Consider the following 18,608-nt stretch of genomic DNA (forward strand, 5'->3'; position numbering starts at 1 on the left):
ATACTGGTGGAGCATGGAATGAGAGGGTGTAACTTTTGTGAAGGCTTTTGTTTTTTAGACTTATCTGCCTCATCCTTATTTCTCTTGTACCTCTACTCATAGAAAGAGTTAAGGATCAGCCTGGTGCTGTAAATAATGCCGAGGAGGGAAGCAGGATAAAGAAAAAGAGTTAAAAAATGGACTTTACCGTTCTTTTTCATACTCCAACACCTTGCTTTCAGAATTCTCCTGTTTCAACAATGAAGCTCAGCAAGGTCCTTGGGTTGTAAGATCAGTTACTATCTTTCATGCACGCATTCATCTTTGTAAGATCTGTGCTTGAGTCTTGGCACTCATACCTGACCAGTGCTTGGATCCTGGCTCTCATGCCTTTATTCATACTTATCTCCCCCCTTCCACATTATCGCTATACCCCACTTACCTACGCCATGGATTACATTATACTTATAAGTCCTGGGTCTCCCTCCCTCACCTACCTACCCAAACTGGTTTCAACTTGTAAGGTTTTTCCCTTCAGAGTTCCTGGAGGGAATGATGTGTCCTGCTTCCCTCAACAACTCTCATACTGAAGGGGATTCTACAGGAGGCCTGTTGGTAGTCTCCACCCCCACATGAATTGTACTCCTCAAAGATTTACTGTCTCAATAGGGACAGGGAGAAAGCAAGGAGGATTCTAGAAATACCAGCGTCCTCAAGAGTCCATAGAAATCTTCCGTAACTGAGGCGTTTCTTCTTCCTAGCTGGCAAGAAGACTGAGATATGGCCGTTAGACATGGGGGTATGGAATGCTGATAGGCGTTACAAAGTTATGCAAAGTTTGAGACCCAAAAGTACCATAAAAAAGAAAGTGTCATTAGCAAGAATCCTAATAATGATGTCAGACCCAGGAGTCCTCAAGCCAGTACAAAATGGTCATCAATAGGTGGGCGACTGTCAATGTATTCCATTCTCTTGAACATTATATCATAAGATGCAACAGTGTAAAAAGTTATTAAAGTAATATTTTCTCCTTTTTTTCACAGAAGCTGTTGGCAATGGCATCCCACAAGGTAAGTTTTTTTTGTTGTTTACAAACATAATGGCAGATTTGCTGATAAAAAATGTATTAAATCCACACACACGTGTGAAACAAATTACAGTTTTCATTTGTCAGTTGGTGCAGATGTCATTTTTGTACTGGTCAGCTGTTACAAATGTCAGTATAAAATTGCATTGCACTGATGGAATGTTACCTAATCTGACCACATCTCATTTAGTGGTAAACATTTATAAAAAGCCTACATTTCATCAAGTGTTTTATGTTTCTCCATTCTTGACAGAACACCTCTAAAAATATTTATTTCTAACAAAGGGTTGATATTTAATGTTCACTCCAAATGCCAGTTCCAAAATATCTTCCTTGAGTTATTACTACACTCCCTATGCCAAATGAGGCAAGTACATAGTAAGACTAACTTACCTTTTTAATATGTACAGCAAAAGGGGGGGCGTGGCTAGCAGCCGATGAGGAAGGTCGCAGCCTAACGAGGCTCCCGACCCTCCGCCCGGCGATCCTTGAATTAATCCTTCCCTAGGCCCGGGATCCCCGCGCAACTCGGGTGGATCCCGAGTGCTAAACTCGGACCTGCTCCGCTGTGAAGCTCGAGCCAGTGGAGCTACTGCGGCGGCCGCCGCGAGCTGCGGGAAGACCGGACCACCGACAGCCAAGATGGCGGCTCCTGCGTAGCCGAGAGCTACGAGACCCCGGAGGCTCCTTCCCCGGCGACTGCTGGCGCCGAGTGCGGCCGGCGGGCCCTTGTCGGACGGACCGGCACCTTCTGGAGATCCGCCGACCCCCGCCTGCAGAGCGGCCTGAGGTGAAGGACGGCCGGCGGTGAGACCCGGTGAGACCCCACCCCCGCCCGGAGAGCCAAAATCCACGCCCCGGCTTCAGGACCTGCGGTCCCAGCAGAGACGACCCAACCGGGCAGGAGGGGGGACCCTGAGGTGACCGTGGCGGTGGGAGGCGGCGGAACGCGGGAATCCCGCCGGCTCGACTGCGGCGACCGGGAGAGGACAGCGGAGCTCCGCCCCAGCAGGGAGCGGTAATCGGGGCCCCGGCTCGGGGGCCTGCCCGGCGGATACCGGCGGCGCCATCCCCATTGCTGGCCACTTCCTCGGGCGGAATTACTGGGATACAAATTGCGGGAAGAGACTGGCCAGTGCTTTGTTCGACCACCACGCCTGTTGCGGCGCCCTGGGGGACGGCGGCCCTGCGGGGGACCAACCCCATTGACCGCCTGCGGCCGAGCTCCCCTGCTTGATCCAGGGAGCGGCTGGGACCCTGACTACCATCCTGGGAGGTGATTCTCCCCAACAACTGGCCCTGGCTGAAAGGCGCAATCCCCTGTGAATTGCGATGGACACTGGGAGTCCGCCAACAACTACCACGTGCCTTGGGTCCTGGGCTGCACCTGGGGTGGACGCCAAGACACTGCGTTCTGTGGGGACCTACAGCGACCTTCACAGGAGTGCCCGAGGACCCGACTAACCTACTACCCGGACTAGTGCGAACACCACGGAAAGAGTGAGTCTGTCTTGGGGGCGCGCCGCTACTGTCCGCCGGGGGCCAGATTTGCATGAGGAGCCTGGCTGCGCCCACTACTGCGGCCCCGAAATTGCAGTTAGGGCTTGAGGGGAAGACATTCACGACCCCAGGCTGATACACGGAGGCCAGTCCGGAACGGGAGAAGCTTTCCTCCGCTGCATACCCCCTGGGACTCAGCTCAACGACGCGGGTGAGGCATGGGTAAGCCCAGAGGCCCCAAAGGAGACGGAAACCCTACTTCGGACACGCCCGAAGATCCCACGCAGCCTGCAACGGACCTACAACAAATGCAGGACAGGATCCTGGAGGCCATAGCCGCTACGAAAGATGCCTTGCACCACGACATAGTACAGGTGTCGGCTGGGCTGGGACTCCTGCGTGCTGACCACGCGAAACTAACGGACAGAGTCAAGGAAGCAGAGACCACCCTAAAGGACTTGGTGCCGGCGCAGAAATCGATGGACCGGAAGCTCACGGACGCGCTAGACCGGATTTATACTCTGGAGAGGAGAGCCGAGGACGCTGAAAATCGTAGCCGGCGGAACAACGTGCGCCTCGTGGGCCTTCCGGAAAAAAAAGAGGGAACGGACATGGTGAGCTACTTGCAGGAATGGCTGCAATCAGTGGTGGCCCCGGAGGGCCTGTCTCCTTTCTTCACTCTGGAGAGGGCGCACCGTGTGCCGTCGAGGCCCCCGGAGCCGGGACTCCCACCGTGCCCCGTTGGTCATAAAACTACTACACTACAAGGACAGGGACTGGCTGTTGCAACGGGCAAGGGAAGCGGGTCCATTCCAGGTCGACAACAGCAAAGTGACACTGTTCCCGGACTACACGTTCGAAACCCAAAAACAGCGTGCTTCCTTGCTTTCTATCAAAAAAGAGCTCAGGGCGGAAGGCATACAATACTCGCTGCTATTCCCGGCCAGACTCCGAGTGGTAGTGGACGAGAACACCCTGTTTTTCCCAAAGTCGGCGGAAGCTTAGGCCTGGTGGGACACCTACAAAGCTGGCACGGATGGGGCTCGATTTCGGGCTGAGGAGGAGCGCCAGGAACAATCACTTAGGTGATCAAGACGACACAGAGGGCGCGGACAGGGCTCAAAAAGACCGACGAACTTTCAAACAGCGGATGAACGGAGAGCGGCGCTGCAGGCGGTGAAGGAGGTATCGGGAGCGGCGCTGACCCAATCGGAGAAGGGATCGGGCTCGGAGGACCAGGGTACGGGCTCGGACACTGAACTGTCAGAACTGGGAGGAGCCAGAGGCCCGAAGGTCACGCCGCAGACATCGGGTAAAATCGTCGAGAGCTGAACCCTCGACAAGGTACCGGGTAGAGCTGAGAGGGCTTGCTGCAATTTCTAGGAACTTTGGAGCAGACGGTTATAAGACTGAAATGGTATGGGACTTGCTGTGTGTGATAGGGCGGGGGGATAGGAGACAGCACCTAGAGGGTCCGGAAACTAGTGTGCGCACCCCGAGGCCCATAAGGCCAACGTAGCATTGACTACGTACTAGAATTTAGAGAGCACGTTGCTCAACTGTTTGGATGGGAGCGACTCTTTTGATGTTAGGTCCTGTTCTGGGGGAGGGAGGGCCTGGAGAGGTTGGGGCGACTCTAGGAGCGGCTTGGGGTGGGGGGTTAGGGGAAGATTGGGGAAGGGAGGGGGAGGGGTCAAGTCAGTGGCCAGGGTGCTAAATACCAGAGATCAGTTTTCTCTCCAATGGGACAATGGCTAATGTTGGATCGTTGAAATGTGTGTCCTGGAATGTGCGGGGCTTAAATACAATGGCGAAGAGACACAAGATCCACTCGTACCTGGTTCGTAGAGGGGTGCATATAGCGTTCCTACAGGAGACCCATTTAACCAAAAAAGAGGGTATCGCGCTCCAGCGTAGGTGGAGGGGCCACTTGTTCTACACTGTGTATTCTGCATTTGCTAGGGGAGTGCTCATTTGGGTTAGAGCGGGACTCCCCCTTCAGGTGACTAGACACACAGTTGACCCGAACGGGAGGTATGTGGCAGTCGAGGGGCTACTTAGAGGCCGACACATAATGCTCTGTAGCATTTATGCACCGAATACGGAACAAGCGACATACTTTACAGGTCTCTCCAGGGGGCTTGCCAGCTATTTTACAGGTCCAGTGCTGATGGGAGGGGACTACAACTCTGTAGAGGATGTTACATTAGACAGATCGCACCCACCACTTCGCACCTCCCCTGTACACCGATTGGCGAAATGTAGAACTGAATGGCAGAACACATGGGACCTAACCGACTGTTGCAGCGCACAGCACCCCACTGAGAGGGCTTACTCATTCTACTCTAGTATACACGACCTACATGTACGCCTAGATTCCTTCCTATGCTCCCCCCCGGTGCTTACTGCGGTGGCCCGGACGGAATACCTAGCACGTACATTGTCTGACCACAATCCGCTCCTCCTGACGCTTGACTGGATGACTGAACCTCCTAAAATCCCGACATGGAAACTGCGGCCTGATACGCTGGATTATCCGCCCTTCCGAGCTGAGCTGGAGGAGCGGATCGCCCAGTATTTTGTGGAGAACGAGGGCACCGCCTCGTCCAGGGCTGTAGAGTGGGATGCGTTTCTCTAGTGGTGAGGGGACATTGCATTGGGAAATACGCGGGAGTGCGCAAAACGCTAATAGACGACTTAGACAAGGCTGAGCGCACTCTTCGTGAAGTGGAACTGGATCGACCGAATCGTCCTGACCTACAGGAGAAAGTGAGTGAAGCGCGGGAAGCGGTAGCGGTGGAGATGGAGCGCCTTCGTAGCTTCGATTATAAGGCATACCTAACGAAGACTCTAGCTGAAGGAGACAAAACGGGAACACTCCTGGCCTGGCTAGCGAACCCCAATAGGAATAGCCAGCCGATCTTAGCCTCACGGGGAAGTGAGGACCACACCCATACTGCACAACCTGCAATACTAGACTGTTTCAGATCATACTATGAGAGACTGTATAGTGCGGAGCTGAATGTCCACACTGAAGCGCTGGACGCTTTTCTGAGTGACCTGCAGCTACCGCGCCTAGAGCAAGAACAAGCAGACGCTCTAGGAAGCCCAATTGCCTTGGCTGAAATAAGGGGAGCAGTGAAGCGAATGGCGCGTAATAAAACTCCGGGGATTGATGGGTTGCCCGTTGAGTTCTACGGGAGATACTTAGACCAACTAGCCCCGAGACTTCAAACGATATATAACGAGGCCAAGAATGTAGGCAGACTCCCCCGATCGATGAGCGAAGCCATAATGATCCCATTATTAAAGCCACGTAGAGAGAGTACAGACCCTGCGTCCTACAGACCACTATCTATGCTAACAACCGACTACAAGATACTGAGTACAGTGCTGGCCGCCAGGCTGCTAACCCATATGCAAGATTTGGTCCATAAAGACCAATTAGGTTTTATTCCCACGAGAAACACTACACACAACATTCGTAGGTTGCTTAGGTTGGTGGACACTCCGCCCTCCGAGGCGCGATCCCCCCTGGTGTTGGCGGTCGACATTGAGAAGGCCTTTGACAGCCTTGAATGGCACTATCTATATAAGGTGATGCATAACTTCGGCCTAGGAGAGGGATACATACAGTGGACAAAGGTGCTCTACTCCTCAGCGAGAGCGAGAGTAAGGGTCGGATCGTTGGTGTCGGACCAATACGAAGTAACTCGGGGAACCAGACAGGGATGTGCACTGTCCCCCCTGCTGTTTGCGCTTGCGGTAGAACCTCTTGCGGCTCAGGCTAGAAAGGGGAAATATTACAGCGGGCTGCTCCACGGGGGAGAACTCCATTATATCTCCTTATATGCGGACGACCTCCTCCTCTTTTTGGACAACGCTGAAGAGGCTGTGAGGGTGCCGAGAGCCTACTGGAGCGATTCGGCAATATGTCGGGTCTGCGGGTGAATTGGTCAAAAACCTGTCTCTTCCCACTGCGGAGGGGGGAGGAATGCCCTTCACTTCGCCAGTATCTACGCTGGGAACCCCATTGCCTGAGCTACCTCGGAGTGCACGTCTACCATGACCCGACGGACCTCCTCGACGGTATCATAGGCCGCTGCATCCGCTCCCTGAGGAGTTGTATGTCCTTCTGGGCCACTCTGCCGCTCTCGACGGCGGGCCGAGTTGCACTTTTGAAAATGGTGGCTCTGCCGCGTCTGCTATATTTCTTCCGAACCCTCCCAGTGTGGATACCCGGAGCAGTCTTCAAACAGTTGAACTCAATGTTGGTGTCCTTTTTGTGGAGAACGGGCAGGCGCAGAGTAGCACTAACAACGCTGACCCGTCCTAAGGACGAGGGGGGCCTCGCTGTCCCGGACTTTGAGCTCTACTACTTAGCAGCTCAGTTGCAATTCTTCACGCAGGAAGTAGCGAGAGTGTACCGCGGCCCAGAGCAGGGGAGGGAGTTCGGCACGCCCCGCCATGTCCTAGCATATATTACTCTACAACAGAAACTGCTTCTGCGGGAGCTCTCCCAGGAGGAGCGGACCCTTCGCCTATGCTGGAACCGCTCGCAGAGGCGAACCGGAACTGGTCACCCGTATGCTCCAGAAATCCCGCTGGGTATGGTAACGGCGCTCCCGCATGGCGGCGACTGGTCGGGACTGCATCTTTGGGAAGAGGCGGGGCTGCAGATGATAGGTGACCTATACGAGGATGGGGTGTTGTCCCCGTACCAGACCTTGCAAGAGCGATACGAACTCCCGAGGGGGGACTACCTTCTGCATGCGGCGGTGGTGAGAGCCATACAGGTGCACTGGGGGGGAGCCTGATAGAGCTTGTAACATCGCTCGCGTGCCAGTATACCATGATGGCGGCGGGAACATTTAAAGCCGTTACATGCTTTTATCGCAGAATGCACACGGAAACCCTACTGCCACTCACGTCACTTAAGAATAAATGGGAAGCGGACCTGCACTTAGACATCCCAGACACTGTGTGGTCACAATTAGTACGGAGAACCAGGAAGGGTACTAGGCACGCGCGCTTCCAATTGATACACCTTTATATCCTCCACTGCGCTTACCTCACCCCGAGCAAAATCGCAGCGTACTTTCATGTAGCAGACGCAGCATGCCCTAGATGTAATCAAGTGGGGGCTGACCTGGTCCACATGTTAAGGGGTTGCCCAGGACTACAAGACTATTAGACGGAAATTGAAGAGACCCTGAACGCAGTCACTGACAGGAACTTACACTATGATAGTGCAGTATCCATTTTACATTGGTTCCCTCACACGAAGAAGAACAAGCTGTCGAGTAAATTTATAGATATGGGCTTACTCATAGCAAAGAGAGAGCTGACTAAGGGGTGGAAATCGAAGGTAGCACCGACACATAGAAGATGGTTGAATGAATTCCTGAAATGGGCGACTGCGGAGAGCACGATCCGATACCAGATGGCTCGCCGTAGATCAGATGACAAGGCGCAAGAAGCGGCACTGATGTGGGAAACGCTAGTGCAGGCATTGAGGGATAGCATAATAGAGGAGGATGAAGAGGAAGAGACACAAGTCGTGACACCTCGAACAGGGACAATCACGCCCGCAGCAATTCCGCCGGACGCACACATGCAGTAAGATGCATTAACTCCGTGTTCCCACGCTTTAAGCATATATGATTGCACTGAGCACTGACGCAGACACAGGGAGGGAAGGGAAGGGGGGGGGGGAGTTCATTGTTAAGGGTTCCCACAGTAGACTACGCACATCATTATCAGACCAGCAGTGCGATGCGCCACATTACACGAGTAAAAGCAGAGAGCGGAGTTCCTGCAGCACTGACAGTGATGTCGGGCTCGGTCCGAAGAGTGTACAATATAGCGAACTGACGCCGCCCTGCCTCCGGGATGTGGGCTAAATAGCTGTGTTTAACGTAACTGGGAAACATTCGATATACTGTAACTCTGAACTATATAATGCTCACCATGTCACTGTGTGTTCTACATATCCCTGCAATAAAAATTGTTTAAAAAAAAAAAAAATGTACGGCAAAAGCAATACCATTAGAGATGCCCACATGATTTGACAAAATGGCCTCCATTCTGTCAAAATGAATCTTTCAGAAATGTCCCAGTTTGTAACACGTCCCTTTGATCTCAGACATGACACATAACCATTTCCAGCAGCTTCCACTCATCCCAGCTTTGAACACACAAGGGGTGCGGAGTGGGTCGATCAAGGTCTGTTCTTGTCACGCTTTGTTTGTTTTTGTGTGGCACAGTCTGAAGTCAATCCTTCCCACTCCACTGTACGTGAGTCAGTACAAGATGTAGAAGTAAATTCTGGAGGAAGGGGAAATGAGAACAAGAGGGAGATGAGAAAACCGGTGCATCGTGGTTTCCTCAGGTGTGTGTGTGTCTTCAGACTTCTGAAATTTCGTAACAACATTCTCACAAACCGATGTTCTCAGGTAGGTTATGAGTACATGCATGTTAGACCTGGCATCATTGGCATGAGTCTCTCCTCCATTTTTTTCTGTTTGCCTCCTCTGTTTACAATGTTTTTTCTGGTAAATGCTTTGGGCACTGTGCCACTGCTGATCAGTGCCACAGTGCAAGTGCTCCCTATGTGAAATTGCTGTATTGATTGAATTCCATGTTTGGCTTATTTGGTTTACTGTCAGTCCCTAGTAGAGTGCACCCGGAGTGCCAGGTCTTGTAAATACAAATGCTGCTAGTGGGCTTGCAGCACGTGTTGTGCCACCCACAAGAGTGGCCTAGTAAAAGTATGTCTGAAGGTCTACCATTGCTAGACCACATGCAGTCTGGTACTGTCACGCAGACTGCGCAAGTACACCTACTTGCCAGTCCCTAAACCTTCCCTTAACTTCATGTTAGTCACCCCTATGGTAGGCCCACGGGCAGGGTGCATTGTAAGCATAAGGTAGGACAAGCCTGACAAGGTTGGCATGTCCTAATAGTGAATTACAGCCATATTCGTTTTTCACTAGTGTAAGGTAACCTGCTCTCCATCAGTTAGAATGGGCTGCCAGGATTATTAATGTTATAATCCTAGCGGGCTCGGGGAGCATGGTGCAATGTCGAGTTTGGTATCCCTGAACTCAGGGTTTAATAACGCATCCGTTTGTGTGGATGGTTTTTGGACTCTGTGTTTGAAAATAGCACTTTTAGAAAGTAGCTATTTTCTTGTCTAACTGTCTACCGGTCTCTGCTGGTTCTGGTGTGCGTGTGACAGGAGCTGGGTGGCTCCAGAGGTCTGAGTGAGTCAGTGTGGGATGAGTGGGGCATTTGCATTGAGAGTAGGGGAAGAGTAGCTCCTGATAGCCTGCCCTGCCTGATACAATGCTGGCTCCGCCCCCCTGCCAGGCGACTGATGGCTCTGTGCCTGCCTGGGACTTTCCTGGCCCACCTCCTGCCGGGCAACTGATGGCCCTGCCCCTGCCAGTGACAATGCTGGCTCCGCTCCTGCTGGGCGGCTGAAGACTCTGCCCTGCACAGTGAATAGGCCAGGTGCTTCGGCCTGGCAACACCCACAACAAACCCAAGATGGGGGGAAATTCCCCTGCATGGACAAAGGGATCAAAGCCAAAAAGGGGTATAAGAGAAGGACCCCTGAACCAAGAATTTAGATCACTTCTGACAAGGAAACTTGAACCAAGGACAAGAAGCCTGCTGATCTAAGGACTGCCTACCCCTTCTGCCAGAGTGCTGTTTGTTGGGGGAATCCTGCATTGCTTCTTTATTTTTGCCAAGGAACCAGGAGAGAGGAACTGTGTGTGTACTCTCAATCTTTGCTAAGAAAATCTCCAAGGGCTGGAAGAGTGCCAGTCTCCTGTTGAAGTCACAGGGCTAAAGGACTTCATCTGCTTAAAGTGCTATTTGCTGGAACTTGTGAATCCAGCACCTCTGAAAGAATCCAGCAATCTCGACGCCGACGGACGCCGCCAAATCCAGCTCGACATCGTGAGTAACGGCTCCAGTGTCCCGCTTCCTCGACGCCGGCCGCCGGGCCCGATCGACGCCAGCAACAACGCCAGTGAGTAGTGAGTTCGGCTCCAGCTCCAAGTGACCTCGTGTCTGCACCGCTGCTCACTCTTGCAACATCGACATCGACGACGCCGTATCCTGCTTCACCTCGTGAGCGCTGCTCCTGCCTGACTTCGGTCGACGCCGCTGCAGATCGCCCCGACTCCGAGGCCCGATCGACGCCGAAGACGCGACGCCGGACATCTCGACGCCGCTGATCATCGAGTGCTTCACTTTTCCAAGGTACTGTGTTGTGGGGGTCTGTGCGACTCCGGGCTCGACGTAGCGCTCCTCGCGGTCGACGCCGAACCTTTGGATTAACTTTGCCTCGACGTCGTGTGACTCCCGTGTGGGTTACATTGTTGCCAAGAACTGTGTTTTAAAGAAGAAGAGTTGCTTTTGATACTAAAGACTTTGTGCTAAGAAGAAACCGTACTTGAACTATTATTTTTCCTTCCAAGAGTATTTATTAAGATTGTGGTATATTTTTGTCGTTATTTGGTCTTGTGCTAAGCCTTGTATAAAAATCCTTATTTTTATAATACTACTGTGTTGTGTCCATTTGTAGTGTATTCACTTTATTACTGTATGTGGTCATCAATGCTTAACGCACTGCCTCTGAGATAAGCCTGTCTGCTTTGCCAAGCTACCAAGGGGGTGAGCAGGGGTTATCTAAGTGTGTGATCCCCTTGCCCTGACTAGAAAAGGTGTGTCCCTATTTGTCAGAAGTGTATACCTCTGCCAACTAGAGACAGCCGCTTCTAACATTGGTGGGTCAGCGGTGAGGATTTGAACTTTGCATTTATGACCCATGTGCAGTGATTAGTGTGCGCTACATAGTGAAAGCAGACCATAGCGCAGCCACAATCTAATTTGGAAGGATTCTATTTTTGTTCTCCGCTTTCCTGGAACTTGATTTTTGAAACTGCCAGTTTTGACCATGAGTAATGCTGGAGGCACTACACCTGTTGTTGAGGAGGAATTTGATAGGAGTAAGATCAACGACTATCAGTTAACCCCTTAATTGCTGCCGTCGGCCAACGGTCGTCACGGCCACTACCTCCCCAGTGCTGCGCACGACCGTTGGACGTCCATTCAGCACTAGTTCCAATGGACAGCGCAGCACTGGGGAGGTCTATTTACAACGCTTTAAAGGGGTTAAAGGATCTGAAATCCTTTTGCAAGCAATTTAAAGTTCCTACCACAGGCTGCAAAAACAAACCAGAATATCTCAAAGCATTGCAGGCCTGGGTAGAGGCAAGAGATCCCTCTGATGCGGTGGTGGTACCGCCAGGGGAAGGGGTGGAGGAGGTGCCAGTGAATGGGCCCACATCCCCTCCTGGCAGCAGTGTTTCCTCCAAGGGTCTTTCTCCTGAAGAAAGAGAAGAAAGGGAGAAAGAGCGCGCTTACAACATGGAAATGGCAAAACTTAAGATAAATGGGCAGTTGGAAATAGAGATGCAAGAGGCAGGAGAGAAGCTGATATGGAGATCAAAAGGTTAGAGTTTGAAAGAGAGAAGTTAGCTTTTGAGCGTGATACCAGGATGAGGGAGTTGGAGCTCAAAGCTAAAGAGTTAGAATTGAATCCCTCTGGTGGCAGCATCCCATCTGTGCCTGCAGAAAGTAGGTTTTATTTTCCTAAAGATGTGATCAAAGATTTTCAGAAGAATGAAGATATTGGTCAATGGTTCAAAGCATATGAGTTAGCATTGTTGGCCCACCGGGTCCCTGAGAAGGATTGGGGAGCGGGGTTGTGGGGTCGCTTTGTGAATGAGGGAAGAGATACCCTGTTAGACATGCCTGTTGAGGATAGGATGTCTTATGCTCATATGAAAGATGCTTTAATGTTAAGGTATGGCCTAACCCCAGAAAAGTACAGACAGGCCTTTAGAGAATGTAAGAAATTGCCTGGTACGACGTGGGTGGAATATGTATCATATTTTTGCAGAGCCATGGATGGTTGGGTAAAGGGCAGCAAAGTGGAAAGTTATGATGCTCTTTATGATTTGTTTGCTTGGGAGCACTTGTCTAATAACTGTTTTCCAGAGCTGCGCCAGCACCTTATTGATAGCAAGATATCTAACCCTAGAAAACTTGCTGAGGAGGCGGACCGCTGGGTCAGTACCAGGGTCCACAAGGGTCCAGTGGGAGACTCAGCCAAAGGTGGGCAGGGTCCCCAGCAGAAGAGTGGGGGGGACAAGGGTAAACAGAGGGAGTTCCAGAAAGGGCCCCAAAGTAATCCCCAAGGGAACCAAGGGAAGGGTTCCCAGCCTCCCCCAGATAAGAAATCAGAGGACCCGACAGGTAAACCTGTTCGTAGGGGCCCAATGACCTGCTTCGCTTGTAAGCAGGTGGGACACCGGTTTTATGATCCCCAGTGTCCCTTGAAGAACTCTACTGCACCACCCCGTGCAGCTCCCTGTCAGTTGGCGAGTGTAGCCCTGGGAGGGGAGGAGATGGTTGCCCATGGTGGGGAGGGTCCAGCAGAGATGTCCCTGGTCTCTCTAGGAGACATGGAATTGGTCCCTCCACCCCCTCTGCCTAGTAACACTAAGAAATATAGGCAGTGGGTGACCATTAATGGCCATAGAGTGGAAGCTCTGAGAGACACCGGAGCGAGTGTGACAGCTGTCAAGTGTCACTTGGTGTCCAGAGAGCAGGTTGTTCCCCACGCATTCTACCCTGTGATAGCTGCTGACAACTCCCAGAGAGAGTGTGAGGTAGCTCAAGTTTCCTTTGAATGGGGGGGAGTTTCAGGTACTCTTCAAGTTGCTGTAAGGCCCGCCATGCCTGTTGATTGTCTCCTGGGCAATGATTTGGAAGACTCCCCTTGGGCTAAGGTGGAGAGGGAGACACATTTGAAAATGTTGGGTGTGCCAGAGTGGGTGTGTGCAACCACTCGATCCATGACAGCAAGTAAGGGTGTTGATGGGGTTCTGGAGCCTGAAAGTATGGCCCAGGACCCAGCTGTGAAGAGAAGAGGCAGGGGGCGCGGGAAACCGTCCCCCATAGTTCCCGTGGTCCAGGAGGAGGCAAACCTTGAGGGGTATGCCCTGGAACCCACAGGTGAACAAGTTGCTGAACTGGGAGACCTACCCGAGCTGACCCACTGGCAGCAGGATGGTGGTCCCTCCAGGGAAGAATTTCTGTGCAGAACAGAAAGTGTGCCCTTCTCTTGTGGGTATGAGGCAGCAGGCCTCAGCCCAAACCTCAGGTGATCAGTCAGGGTCACATTTTGTTTACTGGGAGAACGACCTCCTGTATAGCGAGCCTAAGGCTGCTGAGCCTGGGTCAGCCCGTGTGCTGGTGGTACCCCAGCGCTTCAGAGCCTTCCTACTGGGTTTGGCTCATGACGTTCCTTTAGCTGGACATCTGGGGCAGGACAGGACCTATGACAGGCTTGTCACCCATTTTTATTGGCCTCAGATGAGAAGGGATACAGATATCCATTGCAAGACCTGTCAAACTTGCCAGGCAAGTGGGAAAAGCGGGCGGAAGCAGAAGGCTCCTCTCCAACCTTTTCCCGTGGTCAGTACCCCTTTTGACCGGGTGGGGATTGACATTGTTGGGCCCCTGGACCCCAAGACAGCCCTGGGCAACAGGTTCATCCTGGTCTTGGTGGACCATGCCACACGGTACCCGGAAGCCATCCCTCTCAGAACAGTGACGGCCCCCGTGGTGGGACGGGCACTGATGGGTGTTTTCTCCAGAATGGGGTTCCCCAGAGAGGTGGTGTCAGACCGGGGCACCAACTTCATTTCCAACTATATGATGTCTTTGTGGAAGGAGTGTGGGGTAACTTACAAGTTCACCACTCCTTACCACCCTCAAGGTAATGGGTTGGTTGAAAGATTCAACCGTACCCTTAAAGGCATGATTATGGGTCTTGAAGAACCAATGAGGCGTAAATGGGACGTCCTCTTGCCATGCCTGTTGTTTGCTTACCGTGAGGTGCCACAAAAGTCTCTAGGGTTCAGCCCCTTTGAGCTCTTGTATGGTCACCCGGTAAGAGGACCTTTGAGTCTGGTCAAAGAAGGCTGGGAGCAATCTCCCAGGAAACCTCCCCAGGATGTATACAGTTACATGCTGGCCTTTAGGAACCAGACTAGGCGCTTCAGAGATCTTGCTCAGGCAAATCTGGAGGCCAGCCAGGAGGAGATGAAGCGGTGGTACGACCAGAAGGCCACTCTGGTAGAGCTTCAGCCTGGACAGAAAGTTTGGGTCATGTCCCCTGTGGAACCTTGTGCGCTCAAGGACAGATGGACTGGACCATTTAAGGTTGTGGAGAAAAAGAGCGATGTCACCTACATGGTGGACTTGGAGTCTCCCAGGAACCCCTTGCGGGTCCTGCATGTCAACCGTTTAAAGACCCACTTAGAAAGGTCCGAAGTGGGCATGCTCCTAGCTACAGATGCTGGAATGGAGGAGGAGAGTGAGCCTCTTCCTGACCTCCTGTCTGCAAAAGAGCAAGATGGGTCAGTGGATGGTGTTGTCCTCTCTGACACACTGACCCCTGAACAGCAGCAGGATTGTCGCCAATTGTTGGGACAATTCCCTGATCTGTTTTCCTTGATTCCTGGTGTCACTCAGTGGTGTGTCCATGATGTGGACACCGGGGACAGCACTCCTGTGAAGCACAAGGCTTACAGAGTGACTGACAAGGTCAGAGCATACATCAAGGAGGAGGTCTCCAAAATGTTTGCCTTAGGGGTGGTTGAGTCCTCTAGCAGTCCTTGGGCCAGCCCAGTGGTCTTGGTCCCAAAGGCTGCAGCGCCTGGTGCTTCACCAGAACTTCTGTTCTGTGTGGATTACCGAGGACTCAATTCAGTCACCAAGACTGACGCGCACCCCATCCCCAGGGCTGATGAGCTCATAGATCGGTTGGGGGCTGCCCGGTACCTTAGTACGTTTGATCTAACGTCTGGGTACTGGCAGATCGCCTTGACTGATGGGGCAAAAGAGAGGTCAGCATTCTCCACACCAGATGGGCACTACCAGTTCCGGGTTATGCCCTTTGGGATGAAGAATGCCCCTGCCACTTTCCAGAGGTTGGTCAACCAGGTCTTGGCTGGACTGGAGGATTTCAGTGCCGCCTACCTGGACGACATCGCAGTGTTCAGCGCCAGCTGGGAGGAACACTTGCGCCACCTCCAGGAAGTGTTGTTGGCCCTGCGCAGAGCAGGCCTCACAATCAAAGCCAGTAAGTGCCAGATTGGGCAGGGTTCAGTGGTGTACTTGGGGCACCAAGTAGGGAGCGGCAAGGTGGCCCCCCTGCAACCCAAGATTGATACCATCCTGGCATGGGCACCGCCCAAAACCCAGACTCAGGTGAGAGCCTTCTTGGGTCTCACGGGTTATTACAGGAGGTTCATCAAGGATTATGGTAACATTGTGCACCCCTTGACTTCGCTGACTTCCAGGAAGCAGCCACGACTTGTGATCTGGACTGACGCCTGTCAGACGGCCTTTGACACCCTGAAAACTGCAATGCGCACAGCACCCATACTCCAGGCACCCGACTTTTCTAAAGAATTTGTTGTCCAGACGGACGCTTCAGAGCATGGCGTGGGGGCTGTTCTAGCTCAGGTGAATGAAGAGGGCCGAGACTTACCTGTAGCCTTCATCAGTAGGAGGTTACTTCCCAGGGAACAGAGGTGGAGTGCGATAGAGAGAGAAGCATTTGCTGTGGTCTGGGCGCTGAAGAAGCTAAGACCCTACCTGTTTGGGACTCACTTCCGGGTTCAGACAGACCACAGGCCCCTCAGATGGTTGATGCAGATGAGGGGTGAGAATCCAAAGCTGTTGAGGTGGTCCATTTCCCTACAGGGGATGGACTTCACGGTGGAACACCGCCCTGGCACAGATCACGCCAATGCTGATGGTCTGTCCGGATTTTTCCGCCTTAGTGATGAGGACTCCCTAGGGTAAGGGTAGTTCTCCCCACATTTAAGCTGGAGGGGACACGTGTTAGACCTGGCATCATTGGCATGAGTCTCTCCTCCATTTTTTTCTGTTTGCCTCCTCTGTTTACGATGTTTTTTCTAGTAAATGCTTTGGGCACTGTGCCACTGCTGATCAGTGCCACAGTGCAAGTGCTCCCTATGTGAAATTGCTGTATTGATTGAATTCCATGTTTGGCTTATTTGGTTTACTGTCAGTCCCTAGTAGAGTGCACCCGGAGTGCCAGGGCTTGTAAATACAAATGCTGCTAGTGGGCTTGCAGCACGTGTTGTGCCACCCACAAGAGCGGCCTAGTAAAAGTATGTCTGAAGGTCTACCATTGCTAGACCACGTGCAGTCTGGTACTGTCACGCAGACTGCGCAAGTACACCTACTTGCCAGTCCCTAAACCTTCCCTTAACTTCATGTTAGTCACCCCTATGGTAGGCCCACGGGCAGGGTGCATTGTAAGCATAAGGTAGGACAAGCCTGACAAGGTTGGCATGTCCTAATAGTGAATTACAGCCATATTCGTTTTTCACTAGTGTAAGGTAACCTGCTCTCCATCAGTTAGAATGGGCTGCCAGGATTATTAATGTTATAATCCTAGCTGGCTCGGGGAGCATGGTGCAATGTCGAGTTTGGTATCCCTGAACTCAGGGTTTAATAACGCATCCGTTTGTGTGGATGGTTTTTGGACTCTGTGTTTGAAAATAGCACTTTTAGAAAGTAGCTATTTTCTTGTCTAACTGTCTACCGGTCTCTGCTGGTTCTGGTGTGCGTGTGACAGGAGCTGGGTGGCTCCAGAGGTCTGAGTGAGTCAGTGTGGGATGAGTGGGGCATTTGCATTGAGAGTAGGGGAAGAGTAGCTACTGATAGCCTGCCCTGCCTGATACAATGCTGGCTCCGCCCCCCTGCCAGGCGACTGATGGCTCTGTGCCTGCCTGGGACTTTCCTGGACCACCTCCTGCCGGGCAACTGATGGCCCTGCCAGTGACAATGCTGGCTCCGCTCCTGCTGGGCGGCTGAAGACTCTGCCCTGCACAGTGAATAGGCCAGGTGCTTCGGCCTGGCAACACCCACAACAAACCCAAGATGGGGGGAAATTCCCCTGCATGGACAAAGGGATCAAAGCCAAAAAGGGGTATAAGAGAAGGACCCCTGAACCAAGAATTTAGATCACTTCTGACAAGGAAACCTGAACCAAGGACAAGAAGCCTGCTGATCTAAGGACTGCCTACCCCTTCTGCCAGAGTGCTGTTTGTTGGGGGAATCCTGCATTGCTTCTTTATTTTTGCCAAGGAACCAGGAGAGAGGAACTGTGTGTGTACTCTCAATCTTTGCTAAGAAAATCTCCAAGGGCTGGAAGAGTGCCAGTCTCCTGTTGAAGTCACAGGGCTAAAGGACTTCATCTGCTTAAAGTGCTATTTGCTGGACCTTGTGAATCCAGCACCTCTGAAAGAATCCAGCAATCTCGACGCCGACGGACGCCGCCGAATCCAGCTCGACATCGTGAGTAACGGCTCCAGTGTCCCGCTTCCTCGACGCCGGCCGCCGGGCCCGATCGACGCCAGCAACAACGCCAGTGAGTAGTGAGTTCGGCTCCAGCTCCAAGTGACCTCGTGTCTGCACTGCTGCTGATCGCATCGACTTCGAGCCCTCTCGACGCCGTGAGCGCTGCTCACTCTTGCAACATCGACATCGACGACGCCGTATCCTGCTTCACCTCGTGAGCGCTGCTCCTGCCTGACTTCGGTCGACGCCGCTGCAGATCGCCCCGACTCCGAGGCCCGATCGACGCCGAAGACACGACGCCGGACATCTCGACGCCGCTGATCATCGAGTGCTTCACTTTTCCAAGGTACTGTGTTGTGGGGGTCTGTGCGACTCCGGGCTCGACGTAGCGCTCCTCGCGGTCGACGCCGAACCTTTGGATTAACTTTGCCTCGACGTCATGTGACTCCCGTGTGGGTTACATTGTTGCCAAGAACTGTGTTTTAAAGAAGAAGAGTTGCTTTTGATACTAAAGACTTTGTGCTAAGAAGAAACCGTACTTGAACTATTATTTTAC

General features: G+C 52.4%; 1 protein-coding gene across 2 annotated transcripts in view; it reads left to right on the forward strand.

Moving 5' to 3' along the window:
* ENPP3 (ectonucleotide pyrophosphatase/phosphodiesterase 3) overlaps positions 1–18,608 on the forward strand; it is a 709,442-nt gene that overhangs the window by 124,679 nt on the left and 566,155 nt on the right. Inside the window, exon 3 of one of the 2 annotated variants that reach the window (XM_078649216.1) lies at positions 1,023–1,049. In XM_078649216.1, the coding sequence (XP_078505342.1) occupies positions 1,023–1,049 (27 nt within the window). The remainder of the gene's footprint in view (positions 1–1,022; positions 1,050–18,608) is intronic. The other variant, XM_078649217.1, reaches the window with a different exon arrangement.

Source organism: Lissotriton helveticus, chromosome 6 (genome assembly GCF_964261635.1).
Source record: "Lissotriton helveticus chromosome 6, aLisHel1.1, whole genome shotgun sequence".
Classification (NCBI taxonomy): domain Eukaryota; kingdom Metazoa; phylum Chordata; class Amphibia; order Caudata; family Salamandridae; genus Lissotriton; species Lissotriton helveticus.